At 40.1% G+C, this 16,435-nt stretch overlaps 2 protein-coding genes across 12 annotated transcripts in view; both read left to right on the forward strand.

The window, feature by feature from the left end:
• The window catches only part of PPP3CB (protein phosphatase 3 catalytic subunit beta), a 47,312-nt gene extending 45,094 nt beyond the window's left edge, over nt 1-2,218 (forward strand). For all 9 annotated transcript variants that reach the window (XM_057734455.1, XM_057734450.1, XM_057734451.1 and 6 more), the window contains one exon: nt 600-2,218. In XM_057734455.1, the coding sequence (XP_057590438.1) occupies nt 600-778 (179 nt within the window). In that variant the 3' untranslated portion in view covers nt 779-2,218. The remainder of the gene's footprint in view (nt 1-599) is intronic.
• Nucleotides 2,219-2,335: 117 nt separating this feature from the next.
• Nucleotides 2,336-13,499, forward strand: MSS51 (MSS51 mitochondrial translational activator). 3 transcript variants are annotated; one of them, XM_057734461.1, is made up of 8 exons: nt 2,336-5,021; nt 7,131-7,219; nt 7,884-8,125; nt 8,403-8,558; nt 9,180-9,304; nt 9,516-10,082; nt 10,393-10,486; nt 10,769-13,499. In XM_057734461.1, the coding sequence occupies exons 3-8, from the start codon at nt 7,908-7,910 to the stop codon at nt 10,986-10,988; spliced, it is 1,380 nt and encodes a 459-aa protein (XP_057590444.1). In that variant the 5' UTR covers nt 2,336-5,021; nt 7,131-7,219; nt 7,884-7,907; the 3' UTR covers nt 10,989-13,499. The 3 variants fall into 3 exon arrangements, with proteins under 3 accessions (XP_057590444.1, XP_057590443.1, XP_057590442.1); XM_057734460.1 differs by having other exon boundaries at nt 7,149-8,125; XM_057734459.1 differs by lacking the exon at nt 7,131-7,219.
• The last annotated feature ends 2,936 nt before the right edge of the window (nt 13,500-16,435 follow it).

Genomic DNA, 16,435 nt, shown 5'->3' on the forward strand with positions numbered 1-16,435 from the left:
TATTAATACTTTTTACTATTTGCCAAACACAGATCTAACTCCTGGAGGCATTTCCCACCTTTTTCATTTCATATTGGTGGTGATGGGGTGATGATACCTTGACCTCCAGGGTAGCTCTAATCTGCTAAATTTTAATTTTACTTCTTTTCTCCTCCCATGCTCTTGGTACAGATTTGTATGTCGAGGATTAACCTTGTTTAGGCTTCTCACTTGCCCCTCCTCTTGTTGCTGCCTTACTGTGATAGTCACTGGTGATCTTAGGGCCTGAGGTAGGAGATAATTAATGTAGTAGAAGTCAGATTGAGACCCTGAGACCATTGCCTGTAGGTCTCAGGGGCAGGGGAGGGTTATTATTGTGTGTGTGTTTTTTTTAAGGCTATGTAACACTTATCATCTGTGAAGCTATCATGTTTATACTTAGGTTTAAACATTTCACATTTTAAGGGGAAATCTGGAATGGGGATAGGCTTCAGTTAAAGTAAGATTTAAATGTTGCTATGTACAACTAATTTCTTTCTTCTTAAAAATCATTAATTATGTTTTTGAAATCTCAGAAATGTTTTTCATTTACTGACTTATCAAATTTGCATTTTGTTAAGCAATACGAGGATTCTCTCCACCACATAGAATCTGCAGTTTTGAAGAGGCAAAGGGTTTGGATAGGATCAATGAGAGAATGCCACCCCGGAAAGATGCTGTACAGCAAGATGGTTTCAATTCTCTGAACACCGCACATGCCACTGAGAACCACGGGACTGGCAACCATGGTGCCCAGTGACCCACGGCTTCCCAGGGACTCTCACATCTCGGGCCCCAAACGGACAGATCACCCGTGGAGCTGGAGGGGTCGGCCAAGCTGACTGTAAATGTCACAGTCCCTCTGGAGAAACCATTGTGCTTTTGAGACCCCAGCCCCCTTCCTGGATGGAGGCTTGAGGGCCCTGGGACATGTTGTGCTATCTGATAAGATTGGGTCATCGCTGCCAAGGTGGAGAGCAGTGAGCAAGGGGCTTGGGGCAATTTCCAGTGGAGGTCAACTACACCTCCATTTATGCTTGTGGTTCACACATTTAAGTTTACAAATGAGATTTCTTTTTCCCCTCAGTAGAATTAGATTTTGTTTTTCAACCATAACTTCAAATACAATCCTAAGAGCTAATGTGGACTTTTTTTTTTCCCATGAAATGTCTTTAAAGGATGAATTAGCATGGTCTTAAAATACATTTCCGAGGTTACTAAGCTGTATTTTGAATTATGGGCAAAATGCTGAGAAACCCAGTTGGCATTTATACAGAATGCTGACCTCAGGTCTGTAGTTCTTAAATGTGGCTAATTCTGTAATATAGTCTTGGTATTTTTCAGTGATGAATGCATAACCTATTTCTAGGCAGACTCTCTTACTTGAACACAAATCCAAAAACTAATTTAGAATCTTTCTTGCCCAGATCTTTTGAGATTTACACCCCAGAGATTTAAGAAGAAAATCTCTAAATTTCAGAATTGTGAAGAATTACAGAATTACTCATTTAAGGTACTTTAAAAGAAGTTTGTACATTGTCAAAGTAAATTTTAATTCAGATCATGTCTGTAAAACTTGACGTATTTTGTGTATGCATGTTTTCATTTTGCAAATATTTAATATATAGACCTATGATGTACAGGTACGACATGTATAGGTTACCTAGATGTTATGAGAAATTTTAGTTTATTGTGAGTACTCAAGTTGCTTAAATAGCCACCAGGGTGATTTACTGCTGGCTTTCTATCATTTTATGTTTTGATGCAAAGGAAATTTTAAAATGTTCTGGAAGTGTTTTTGATTAAGCAGTGCAGCATAGAAGCAATGGTTCTGTTCAGTCATTCAGATGTTAGTGGAAGCATAGAAGTCAAGACTGCATGTTGAACATTTTCTTTTGATAGTTACAGAACTGCTTGGTTAAACTAAATGGAACCATGTGCTAATTTTTCACAATTACTGACCTGTATTGATTGCCACTGTAGTTTGGTATTTCCCTTTACTTTGGTGGCCTGCTTTCCCTCATGCCCTGGAATACAACTCAGAGCTCCAGGCAGCGGAACCATCTATTGTTTGTTTGCCAGAAAGTGCACCCTGTATGGTCTCCTGTCTAAGTTGGAAATATTATGCATGTGCAGGACTATTCGAGTATTTTATAAACAGTAGCACACAATAAATTCCATGCATGGGCCGCTGCTCCTATCTCTGTGTTGGGTTTTATTTGGAAGATGTAGTCTGATTTGACCTTCTCATGCAAATCAGAAAATCCTGTTGATAGAATTGGGATATATCCTTCAGGGAAAATTGTCTCATGGATAGTTCATGGTAATTTGATGAATTAAATTCTTGTCTTCATAAATTTTGCTTTTTTTTTTTTAACTTTGGTTACACTTATTTTACATGAGCATTAGTTACTGAGCACTAGAAGACTCTGGATTCCTATTATAGGCCTAAATCTATTCTTTAAAATCAGTGTTTCACTTAACTTTTAATTGAAAGAAAATGTTATTGTCTAGAATTTTGGTACAGTAGTATTTGGAATTTATTAAGTGTTTTAACAATAAGAAAAAATAATACTGCATTTTCCTGCCATTATATGCCCTTCTTCTTTGTCATAATCAAAATAAGTATATAATTTTGCAAATTGAGGGAAATTTCCATATTGTTCAACATTTTATAATAATGTAATCGTAAAGCAACTTTAATTATAGTTTTCAACAATAATTATAATGATACACATTATAAAGCATTAATTTAGGGACCTCCCTGGTGGTCCAGTGGTTAAGACTTCACCTTCCAAAGCTGGGGGTGCAGGTTTGATCCCTGGTTAGGAGTTAAGATCCCACATGCCTCACAGCCAAAAAAAACCAAAACATAAAACAGAAGCAATATTGTAACAAATCCAATAAAGACCTAATTCAAGGTAGCAAACAGAATGCAAATTGTTGATCATTAGAGCTTCTGCTTGCTGTAATATTAACTTGCATGCCAGTCCATGAGCTGTCTTTACAGTTATTATGTACTGTATACCTTAAATATTCTTCTTGATGTTATTGGTTTATCAAAACTATACATCTCTAAATTAAGAGCTTAACTAATATATCAGGTAGCAAGAACTTCTTTAGTCCTTAGGTCCATCACTGGGGTTATAAAGGGTTTATGGGAATCATGGGTAAACATGAAGCATCATTAGCAAATCAGAAGAATTAGGGTAATGGTAAAAATTAAAAAGAAGAAAATAAGAGGAAGGAACAGAACTCAGAAAAAGTGGTATACATGAGGAGTGGTAGAATGTCACCCATTGCCTCATGGATCCCTTCCTATTTGTTGAATAGGAAGATCTTTCTAGTTTGTCTTCTAACTAGTTTCACAACGAACTATAGAAGTACTCTTAAAGTTTTTTTTTTTTTTTAATGTAACTCACAATGAATGCAAATTGTGAAAAGTTCAGATCTTGCTAAATTGTAAATTTAAATGTCTACCAGAGCAGTAGTAATGATGGTGAAATGTAAATTACTATTCAATATCAAATTTTTTCTATGTATCATCTCCCTTTACATTCAGAGGTGGCAGATGACACTTCTGAGTTAGAAAAAACAATCTGACTTCTTTTACCTTTTGCAGTTCAGCCATTAACAAACCTCAAAACCTTTAAATGTTCTGCCAGTTAAATCTGAAATTGGCTTGAAACCTTTGCTTAAAATGATACCCCTGTTTTATTCAGGATTTTTGCCTATTGCAACTGATTTTCCTTTGTCCACAGCTATTCTACATTATGTTATGTAATGCTTTTTTGCATCCTTAACACTTTTCTTCCACCTTCCCTGCTTGTACTTGGTGCTTTCTACAGTTTGGGATTCCTTTAGAGTCTATTCTCTGTGTCTGTTCATGCACAGATTTATTTGCCACAGTCCAGGACCTCATTACAAGTGGTTCTGTTCCCCAGTTTGATGATGTTCACAGAGGCAGGTAAGTGACATAGCTGCGTCCGGAAGTAAGTGGAGTCAGGTCATAGAATCATATAGGACCACTGCACTAACAACTTCTGATAGGTTCTGGAGCTTGATAGCTCTAAGTGAAAAGGATCTAGAAATGTGGAATTAAATTCCCTGGATCAGCATCCATTACAGGAAGGAATGAGATACTTGAGTTGATTCTTTTCTATTTTTTGTTCCTAGAAGTAGTGTTTTTAGTCATTAATATTTTGGTCTTGCTTACTTTAATATTCCAGAAAATTTTATTCCTCTTTTAAAATAAACAGGTGGGATGCTCCTGATGACATTCACTCAGAAAGTGTCTTCCTCTCCTATCAGGGAGATAGAATTTTACAAATTAATTCTGAATGTTTCTCCTACAATTGATTTCCTTCTGTACCATTAAATGACCATTTGTAGTCTCCTTTTCTGGATATCATATTTGTACTTAAGCCTACATTTGTCATTGTTGAGTTGTGTTTCAGCCGTGTTTATTATGCTAAAAGGGACATTGGGCTTTGGAGTACTCATCCTGAGTCTAGATTGACATCTAGAACTCTAGGTGTTCCTGTTCCTCTGGGCTAGTGTTTACCCTTTACAATCAAATACTGACTTCTGAACTAATTCCAAGGGTTTTTTTCCTGACGTTGTGGACTGGGAGCAGAAATGCTGCCTTAGTGAGAGATGTCCAGGAAGCAGTAGGCTTCATCTTTCTTCAGCCTGCCTGGCCTTTGGTGAGTTTGGGAGTGTTGACAGAGTTCTGAGCCTTCTTGGCAGAGAAGGAAGGTCAGAAAGAGAGAAGTCCATGGGCAGGGGGCCAGGTCTTTACTTGCCTCATTAGGGAGAATTCAGTGCTGTCTGTCTGGTTGGCAGGGCACACCTAATCACAGAGACTCAGCATTGCAGCAGTTTGCAAAGGAAAGTGATATGAAGGGACAGCTGCAAATCAGCCACAACCTAGATCTGAGGAGATCAAGCATTTACTTCACGTGGAAGAAAGAGAGAAGGAAGGAAGCTGAGGGCTTAGCAGGGTAAGTTACTTTTCCATCAACTCCTCTGCTTGTTTAGTTTATAGTTGAGTAAAGCACTTATCACCCTAGGGAGTGTTAATCACTGATTAAGCAGCTGAATGTTGTCCTAATAGCAATGTTCCTAATGTATTTCTCCTTTTCCCTTTCTCTTTCCTAACCCCTTTTGAGAATCCCCAATGACTAGCGTCACTCACCCTTCTCTTCTCTACTCCCTAAAGACATTTTTTGTTTGCTGGTGAATTAGAATTAGATGGGCCTCACTGGTCTGGAGATGGTGGGAAGATGACTATGATTTAGGTGAAGTTTGAGGCTGTTGGTGGTAAGGAGGTGTGCATATGGGAGACCTAGGTGTGGGAATGGGCTAGGTAATATTTTTGGGAATTTAGATATGAAGGATAAGAGTTTCTGTAGGCTATCCAGTTCATGTCTTCTCTCCTCTCCAGTCTTTGGTGTTGGTGTTCTCTCTCTTATGTACTGGGAATAAATTAGGGCCCAAGTCACTGCCTTTGTTTTTCTCAGGTCAATCCCTCCACCCCCACCCCTACCCCTGAACTAGGAGGATCCTGGGCTTCATTGCAGGAAAGTTAGAACCAGGGGGCCTGGGTACACAAACTCAAATATGAGCCTGATGATATATACAGATGCAAATACAAAGACCTGTCTTCTCATTCCCACCTTCTTACCTTCCTGCCAGAAAATTAATCCATTTGTATCAGAAACCCACTCTAGATAAAGAGGAAAATATGACGTCAAAGATTTCACCAACACCATGCTTCCCCAGGCTGTGTGATCCCTTGACTTCCAGCCAATTCAACCAGTCTTCCATTGGACTTAATCTTCCATTGGAGAAAAACCTGTCTTTGGAAAGGCAGATAAGTACCTTTCTGGTCTTAATTGTCTTCCATTGCAGAATAAAGGCCTTTGGTTGAATATCAGGAAGATACTTATTATTACTTCTGGAATTTAAGACTCTTGATTTATCTCAAAGATACTTTTCCTTTATCCCTGTAAAGAAAAGATGAGTCCATTCTTTCAAGAAGAAGGTGATATATATATATATATTCTAATTTGTTTATTTGTCTTTTGATAACCTTTAGATTGTTTCTGCCTTTTGGCTATTGTGAATAATGCTGCTACAGACATTTGTGTATAAGCATTTGTTTGAGTACTTGTTTTCAGTTATTTTGGGTTTATACCTAAGAGTGAATTGCTGGGTCAAATGGTAATTCTATATTTAATTTTTTGCAGAGCTGCCATACTATTTTGCACAGCAGCTGCACCATTTTACATTCCTAGCATCAGTGCAGAAAGTTTTCCACATCCTACCAACACTTATTATTTTCTAGTTTTTTGGTAATAGCCATCCTAATGGGAGTGTAGTGGTGTCCAACAAACAGTGAATTGGGCTGTTTGTTGTTGTTGAGTTTTAGGAGTTCTTCACACATTCAAGATATTAATCTCTTATCAGATACATGATTTACAAGTATTTTCTCCCATTCTATGGGTTGCGTTTCACTTTGTCCTTTAATGCACAGACGTTTTAAAATTTTGATGTAGTCCAGTTTATGTTTTTTCTTTTATTGCTTGTGCTTTTGACGTCATATTCAAGAATTTGCCAAATCAGTATCATGAAGCTTTCCCCCTGTGTTCTTCTAAGACTTTATAGTTTTATCTCTTATACTTAGGTCTTTAGACTTAATAATAAAGCTCAAACCATTCTAGTTCCTTAGTTCCCAGAATTTTCCCATCAGCATTTGTTATGGTCACACTATTCTTTGTGCTTAGAATTCCTTTTTCCCTATCTTTGTGTATTCAGAGTATTGCCATACTTCATGGTCTGTTCCAACTGCTGCTTCATAACATCTTCCTGTAGCTCACCAACTGAGAGACTCTCTTCTTCTGATCCCCCATTAGTGCTTTAGTTTCACTTTTCTTGTAGGATTTATATACTGTCTTTAGTATAGTTTACATCTAACCCCTCTTCAAGACATTTAGATGTTAAGTATATTTTTTCATATTTGTTTCTGTTATAGTATTTTGCAAATTATTTTATCTGTTTATCAATAAATATTTATTGAATGAATGCATTTTTTATTTTTTCCAATATAGTCTCTTTTGTTTCCTCAGCCCTCGTGGACAGAATGGGAGAAGACAAGCCAGGGAAGGAGGACACCCTAAAAGTTCTCCCTAGATAGTGGGTGGGTTTGGGTTTAGTTCTACTTCAGAACTCACTTCTTTAGAAAATTTTCCTAATAATGTGCATAACTTGCTCTGACTACATACCCCTTAGCATTGTAGTGCTAGTGCTCAATTTGGTATTGCATTTGATTTCTACTTTTTGGTTTATTGTTTACAAATGTGACGGTAGGCCTTTTAGATTGACTGTTTCTCCAATTAAATGGTGGTTTTGGACAACCAAAACTTTTGTTGCTTTTACCTCTTGTTTAAGTTGATTTCTTAAAATATACTAACAGTATATGAGTATATTCTTTGTATAAAAAGTAACACATTACAAATAAGTCTAAAGTTCCTTTTATCGATCCAGTTCCCACCCTAGTGCTTTTTCCCCTCCTCAGAGTTAATCACTGTTATCAATTTTATATGAGCCCTGCCAGACTTTTTCTAAATCTATATTACATGTAGAACTTTATGTGTAACACATATATATATAATTATATTCACATATAATTATTTCTCTGTTTTTCACAACTGGTTGTGATGATCAATAATCAGTAGATATGAAATAAATCTTACTGTTGCCTGGGCCTGAGAGACTGGAATGACAAGTGAAAGGTCAAACATATGAAAATATGTCATGTGTGCAACTTATAAAATTCCATTCCATATCTGTCCTACGTATAGTCCCTAGGTATTATTGGACAGGCCATGGCTCCACCGTCCCGACGACGCAGGCACAAGAAACCATCATCAGTGGCTCCCGTGGTTGTGACCCCACCCACAGTTGTGACTCCTGTGCCTCTCACCCTCTCAAAACCTGGCCCTAGCATTGATAAACTTGGCTTCTTCTCCTTGGAAAATAATGTTCCTGGCCTATCCCAGCTGATCCTTCAAAAGCTGAACATAAAAAGCTATGAAGAATACAAGTGAGTGACCAGCTATATAGAAGTGATGTATTGTCTCTGGCAGAAGTGATTCAGAAGATGGAGAGGGAGTATAGCTTGGGGAATATGGGGTATTTGCAATGAGGGATATTCTCATCCTGACTTTTGCCAGTTTTATTACTATAGAAGAAATATAATTTGCTTAAATGAAATAATGGGAGTAGGAGAGGTGGAAATATATAGGTGGAAAGGTAGGGGTCATGAGAAATTTTGAAGATATTTTTCCTATTGCCATTCCTTCTCCATGTTGTCTTCGCAGGTTGGTGCTAGATGGGGGTACTCCTGTATCAGGCTTTGGATATCGATGCCTTCAAGAAATGTTTCAGAAGATGGAGGACACATTCCGATTCTGTGCTTACTGTAAAGCACTTCCTAGTGGCCTTTCAGACTCCAAGGTCCTCCGGCACTGCATGAGGTGATTAGTTGGGGGCTAGAGGGGAGACATCTGGAACGATCCTGTTCTAAGACCTTACTGCAGGAGGAAAAGTCTGAGAACTTGCAGAATAACTTCAGGCTCACACCTCATTTTGTGTTATCTAGGCCACAGAGAAATTAGAAAAGGGTTGCTTGTAAGGCTCCTGCTTATTTTGGTATTATGGGAGGTTAGACAGAGACCAGAGTATAATCCTTTCTACCTCTCTTCTCTTGAGTACTTAAGTGCTAAGACCATACCTGCTCTGAGGAGCTTAGGGTCAAGCCACACCTGTGATAACAGGGCAGCCACAAACTCCTGGTGTTTTTTTTTGTTTGTTTTGTTTGTTTGTTTGTTTGTTTCTGTAAGGGATGCAAAACGTTAGTTCTAGGTAGAGGCTGAGGTGTCATTCTGACCTGAGAGAAAAATTACATTCCCACTCTCTCCTGCCTCCTCTGCCAAATGTAGTCCCCAAACTTGGGGCAACAGCTGTCATTCCTCTCCCTACCTTCCTCACTCAGTGATCTTTCTTCCTAGGTGCGGGAATATCAATTCCCTTCCTCAGGAGTCCCCCATTCATCTTTGAGGTATAGGAACATCTGTTTCTGGGGCTCATTCTCTCAGGTGCAGAAATGTCTATTACTGTGGTCCAGAGTGCCAGAGGTCAGACTGGCCAGCGCACAGGAGGGTTTGTCAAGAGCTGCGTCTTGTAGCTGTGGACCGTCTCATGGAATGGCTTCTGGTCACAGGTGAAGTGGCAATATTGGGGAACTCTGCTGTAACGGTCACAGTTGGTGGTACTTGGAGAAGGATAGGAAAGCATGTTGTTTTGAGGAGAAAATGAGGAACTGAGTGGGACTGGAGTGTGGCAGTCTTGGCGACAGATTGGGAGAATGAACATGGAGGGAATATTGAAGCCAGGGAAAGATTAGCTCAATTCTTATTCCTTCTTTCCTGCAGGTGATTTTGTCCTTCCCTCAGGACCTTGGTCATGGCTGACTGAAGTCATACAGGGCTGGGACACCTGGTTTTCTATGCGACGTTTACAGCTAGAGGCTACACTGGATGCTGTGCTTGGTAGTCAGGCCATGACCACCCTGTGGGCCAGTGTAGGACGGCCAAGGCCAGACCCAGATGTCCTGCAGGCCTCCTTGAAGCGTTTGCTGACAGATGCCCTGTCACGGCCCTTGACGCTAGGCTTTGGGCTTCGGGCCTTGGGGATAAATGTTGGGAAGGTTGGGGGAAGTACAGTGCACGTGGTTGGTGCTTCTCATGCAGAGACATTCCTCACTCGCCCTGGGGACTATGATGAGCTTGGCCACATGTTTCCTGGGCACCTTGGCCTCCATGTAGTCATGGTGGGTGTAGATGTAGCTGCTGGCTTTTCACAGAGCACCTCAACTTCACTCCCGGAACCTGGTACAGTTCAGCTTAGTGGCCATAGGGGCCTCTATCATGACTTCTGGGAGGAGCAGGTAGAAACTGGACAGATAGCCCATCCAGATTTGGTGGTGGCATTCCATCCAGGTAAGAGTTATTTGTTTGGGGGAATATGGGATCGGTCCTCTGGGAGTTTTCCACCCTGGCTCTTGTGCCTTTGGAACCCCATGCATTTGGTCAGGTTAAGCATAATAAATGAAGACCTTGGTTGATCATTAGCCATACGTGCTACCCCTGGGTCCATAATTTTCCATTAAAGAATCTGGGGTGAGTAATGGTGGTTAATGAGCATTGGAGATGAGCAGGGTAAGGGGTGGACACAATGGAAGAAGTATGTTGCTTAGGGTCTGCCTTCGCGTTTCTCTTTTCTATTTCCATCTCCATTTTTGTTCCATAGGTTTCCATGCTTCCCCAGACTTGATGGAGGCTTGGCTGCCCACCCTCTTGCTGCTTCGTGATTATGAGATCCCTACAGTGATGACTGTTTACAGGTTTTGACCTCCCCCTCTTCGTGATACCTCCCTGATTCACTCACACCTCTATGTAGATGAGCTCATTTCTCTCCCCCTTGCTCATCTTCTTTCTTCCCATACTTGGCTTTCTCATCCCTTCAGAGTGCTATGCTAGTTAATTGAGTAGTTAGTATAGACATCTGGGGGGAGGGATAGCCGTTGCCTTAGTCCACCCTTAGGTAATTTTTGGGATTGGTAAGCAGTTCCTCTCCTATCTCTTTCATAATCAGCAGAGCATTTTTTCTTATCTGTCTCCCATAGCCATCAGGAGTTGGCAGCCTCTTTGCAGATTCTGGTGAACCTGGATACACATATCACAGCCTATGGAGCTAACCCTTTTGCGTCCCTCAAACCTGAACAGGTCTTCTCCAACCCCAACAAACAGCCAGTATACTGCAGTGCCTACTATATCATGTTTCTTGGAAGTTCCTGCCAGCTGGATAAGAGGCAATTGGAAGAGAAAGTAAATGGCAGGGTATAAATAGCTGAGCCAGATCCTGACTGGATGTCTAGAAAATGGAGAGGTTGTGATGAAATTACCTGCTGATGACAGTTTATTGCCAGCTTTCAAATCCACTGTATCATAAACCTAATTCACTTGTCTGGGTAGATTCTAAGCTGAATGAGAACTCCTGTATGATGTGATTCATTTCTAAGAGGTTAGCCGCATGTAGCTTCTAGAGACAGGATTCTAGATTTAGTGTGTGGCAAAAAGGCCCTGTATCAGTTTTTGTAGAGCCTGAAGTTCCTAACAGTTTCCTTCATGAGGAAGTTACACTTTTTGACTTGAACCAGATGGCACCGAGGAGAAGAATGGCACCTTATTCTTCTGAAAAAGGCTTTCTTCTTATATAGCAATTTGGGCTCAAAAATGCAGAAGTCTTAACGACTTGAAGTAGTGGAAGAATGAGCAAGTCGGAGAAGTGGTTGGGAACGTGGGGGAGGTTGTGAGGATTGGCACGCAGTTCTACTTTCTGGCTTTCTCGAGTTACACGTCTCATTTTCCTATTTCTCTTGGGGCCTTCTAACTTTAGAGCAGCTTTTTGCCCTTGTGTTGTGTTTTAGGTATCCCAGGGTGTATCAGACTTTACTTGAATATACCGGAGTTTGTTATCACCTGGTCTATACCACAATAAACTCAGTCTGGGGCTTCTTAAGTCACTTATTTTATTTCCTATTCACTGGCAAGTGTTACTTGTCTACACAGAACATCTCAAGGTTGGAGGTTTCTCTCTTGCCAAAAGAGTGATGTTAATCACATCAGCTCTGTTTGGGCCTGCCACTCTACCACACCCTGTCTGTTGTCATCCTTCTCTTATCACACTCTTAGGATTAGGATATTCCCTAGGTATTCATTCCTACAACTTGCTATGACCTCAACTTCTCCACTTATATCCAGAATATATGTATATAAATATATATATAAAGATATATATATATATTTATATTTATAAATAACTCTTGCAACTCAATAATAAAAGGACAAATAACTCAATTTAAAAATGGGCAAATAATCTGAACAGATTTTTCTCCAAAGAAGATATACAAATGATCGATAAGCACATGAAAAGATGCTTAACATTGTTAGTCATCTGGAAATACAAATCAAAACCACAACGAAAGAAAGCACTTCTTTTGCTAGGATGACAACAATAAAAAAGACAGATAATAATGTGTTAATAAGGATGTAGAGAAATTGTAACCCTCATACACTGTTAGTAGGGATGTAAAATCATGCAGCAATTTTGGAAAATAGGCTGGCAGTTTCTCAAGAAGTTAAACTTTGAGTTACCATTTGATCCAGCTATTCTGCTCCTAGGTGTGTACTCATGAGAAATGAAAACATTTGTCCACAAATGTTCCCAGAGGCATTATTCATAATAGCCAAAAGGTAAAGATAACCCAAGTGTCCATCAACTTGTGAATAAACAAAATGTGATATATACTGAAATATTTGGCCATAAAAAAGAAGGAAGTACTGATTTATGCTACAACATGGATGAACTTTGAAAACATGTTCATCCATGTTCATGTTAAGTGAAAATCCAGTCATGAAAGACCACATATTGTCTGAGTGCATTTATATAAAATGTCTAGAGTAGGCAAATCGCTGGAGACAGAAGGTAGATTAGTGGCAGCATAGAGATGAGAATGGTGAAAGTATTGGGGATGATGGCTAAAGTGTATGAGGTTTATTTTGGGGATGATGTAAATGTTCTAAAATTCTGATGATGGTACTATTCTGTGAATATATTAAAAACCATTGGGCTTGTCTGGTGGCACAGTGGTTAAGAATCCGCCTGCCAATGCAGGGGACACGGGTTTGAGCCCTGGTCCAGGAAGATCCCACATGTCGCAAAGCAACTAAGCCCATGTGCCACAACTACTGAGCCTATGCTGTAGAGCCCGCAAGCCACAACTATTGAGCCCACGTGCCACAACTGCTGAAGCCCACATGCCTAGAGCCCGTGCCCTGCAACAAGAGGAGCCACCACAATAAGAAGCCCATGCACCGCAATGAAGAGTAGCCCCCATTCACCACAACTAGAGAAAGCCTGTGTGCAGCAACGAAGACCCAACAGAGCCACTAAATAAATAAATAAAAATAAAATTAAAAAAAACATTGAATTGCACACTTTATATCAGTGAATTATATCTCAATAAAGCTATTACCAAAAAGCAGTTATTTAAATCATAGTGTAAAAAATGGGAATATTTGTTATGTGCTTAACACAGTGCCTGGCATATAATATGTATTTAATAAATGGTAGCTATTATTGAACATATACCATTTTGAATGTTATTCAGTAACAGATTGAACTCACTGTGCAAGATGGTTTGACAATGGAAAAAACAGTTGTAATGCCATTTTTACGGTTCAGATGATGTAATCCACGTGTCAGCTAAAGTTATTTGTTTTTATTTATTATTTTATTTTTTTGGCTGCATTGTGTCTTCGTTGCTGCCTGCAGGCCTTCTCTAGTTGTGGCAAGCAGGGACTGCTCTTTGTTGTGGTGCACAGGCTTTATTATTGCAGTGGCTTCTCTTGGCGCATGGGCTTCAGTAGTTGTGGTGCATGGGCTCAGTAGTTGTGTCTCTAGAGCACAGGCTCAGTAGTTGTGGAGCACAGGCTTAGTTGCTCTGTGGCATGTGGGATCTTCCCAGACCAGCGATCGAACCCGTGTCCCCTGCATTGGCAGGCAGATTCTTAACCACAGCACCACCAGGGAAGTCCCTGATGTGATTGACAGTAGTAGTTATGGGAAAGAAGTGGTAATTTCTAGGTATAACAAGGAAAGTAAATAAGTAGATAATGACATTTTGTAGCTAGAACATGAAAGTAAAATCTGTAGGGCTTAATTACTGATTGTTATGGGTGAAGTGTCTGAGTCTAATCAGGAGACAGAAACCACACAGTAAGAGGTAACACAAAAATTTCCAACTTAGAGTGCTGATGACAGTGCATGAAAGTACCTTAGCTTCATGCTAAATGCTGAGGATTCTAAGATGGCTTTTGCCCTTAAAGTGTTTATAATTTAACAGGAGGAGACTGATGTAAGCAGGGGCAATATAATGAGTTACATTTTCTAAAGTTAGCATATTAAGTGAAAAGGCTGTATTTTCAAAACTACATTGAACAATTTCCTTAGGATAACACTCAATTGTGGATTCCAACATATCCTCTCAACAAGTCTGTCAGAGCCAGTTTTTCCCTCCAGTATTGGAAACAGATCTGTGTTTATTTAGTTGATCACTGGATGAAATTATTGGCTTGAGCCTGGGGGGCTCTGTTGTAGTCAACCAAGTATTTATTGAACATTTCTAGTCTCTAGAGATATCCCTATTCTCAAGGAGTGTACATTCTGAGGGCAGTGGGGGAGATAACACACAATAAATACAGAACTTCATATGCTTTTAAGTGCTGCAAAGAAAATTAGTGTAATCAGTGTGTATAACTGGTAGTGGTGTTGGTGGCAGTGGGGCTACTAATGCTATAATGTTCAGGGAGTACATACCTCTTTGAGGAGATGAATGACATTTGAGATGTAACATGCAAGAGAGAACATTCCAAATAGGAGCAATAACAAGTGCAAAGATCCTGAGACTCTCTGGTGTGTTTAGTCATAAGCTTGGTGTGTTTAGACAGAAGGCCATTTTGACCAGAGTTTAGTGCTGGAGAAGGAAGGTGAAAAGGGATGAGATCAGAAAGGTAGGCAGGGGCCAAATTATATAGGAGTTTGGATTTTATTCTGGTTCCAGTGGGAAGCTAGTGGAGGAGTTTAATCCAGGGAATTATATGACCAAATCTGTTATTTAGGAAGATCAGTCTAACTCAGAGTTTCTTAACTTCAGCACTAGTGACATTTCAGGCTGAATAATTCTTTATTGTAGGGGGATGCACAGTGCATTGTAGAATGTTTAGTAACGTCCCTTGTCTCTCCTCATTGATACTAGTAAAACCCTTCCCCCTAGTTGTGATAACCAAAAACGTCTCCAGACATCGCCAAACGTCCCCTTGGGGACAAAATTACTGCTCTGTACAAAAGGTATGTGTGTTTATTTTACACACACACACACACACACACACACACACACACACGCCTCACTGGCCAGCATACAAAATTTCCCCACCCAGGGATTGAACCCACACCCCCTGCACTGGAAGCACAGTCTCAACCACTGGACCACCAGGGAAGTCCAGTTTGTATGTTTAAACACAATGGAATATTCACATTAGGAGAAGCATAATGGCTCCTATTTCACATGAACTCTGGAGCATATGATGACCTCCAGGGGTGTTTTCTTTTTGCTAAGTTTATTTATGTGGTTGAATACAGGTAAGTTAAATACTCATATGCTATGACTACTGTTTAATGTTGCCACAGCAGACATCTATAAAAGGTTTAGTTGGGTGCAAAAAGGGAGTCTACCCAAGGGAAGGGAAGGAAAAGGAGAAGGTCAGGAAAAGCTTCTTGAGGCAGGAAGGAGATGGGTGATCTTTGAGTCTTAATAGATTCCTCATTGTTGAAGGGCAGGCAGTGCTTTCTAGGCAGAGGCAGCATGAGGAAAGGGCCTCTAATCCTGGAGGGCCTGTACGACAGGAAAGAAGGACGGATTGAAAGGATGAAGTGGGAAATCTAGTAGTAACTACCTGAATAGACTATTGGATATTTGGGCCTATAGCTCAGGAAAGTGGGTGGGAAATAGGAGGTTTGGAAAATAAACCTCTCAAGGTGATAGTTAAGGCAGAGGGAAGGGCAGGGATGAGATCACCAAAGTAGTAATATAGAGCAAAGAGGAGTAAGGACAGGCTTCTTTAGGGAATGATTAAATTCCAGGGGTCTCTAGGCAGATTGGACAGAAAGGCCCAATATTTTCCAGACAGACTGGTGGGAGCCAGGGAATTAATGCTGGGTACCCAGAGTGTTGTGCAGTTTTGTTTAAATTTGGCAGTGATCTTTCTCAGGTACCTTCCACTTAACTCCTGTTTTAGGACCATGTGTATCTTGCTTTTCCCACTTTAAAAAAATCCATCCTATCCCGTCCCCATGAGGAAGCTTTTGGGTAGAAAAGCATGTGGAGTAATAGGCTGACTGTTATCCAACTTTAGTGCGCACAGAACCACCTTGAAGGCTTGTTAAAACAGATTGCTGGGCTTCACCTCTAGAGCTTAATTCATTAGGTCTAAGGTGGAACCCAAAAATTTGCATTTCTAGCAAGTTTCCAGATAATGTGGCAGTTGCCAGTCTGGAGATCATAATTTGAGAACCACTGTAAAAAGCTAGCCAACTGGTTTTTTTGTTCTGGAATATAAACTTAATGAATTTAAGATACTGGTTTGGGTCTTTGAAATTGCCTCAAATGTTTAATACTAGTGTGTATGTCATTTGATAGGGCTCTAGTGTGAGGGGAGCCTGGAATCAGGTA

Source organism: Hippopotamus amphibius, chromosome 5, assembly GCF_030028045.1.
Source record: "Hippopotamus amphibius kiboko isolate mHipAmp2 chromosome 5, mHipAmp2.hap2, whole genome shotgun sequence".
Lineage (NCBI taxonomy): Eukaryota > Metazoa > Chordata > Mammalia > Artiodactyla > Hippopotamidae > Hippopotamus > Hippopotamus amphibius.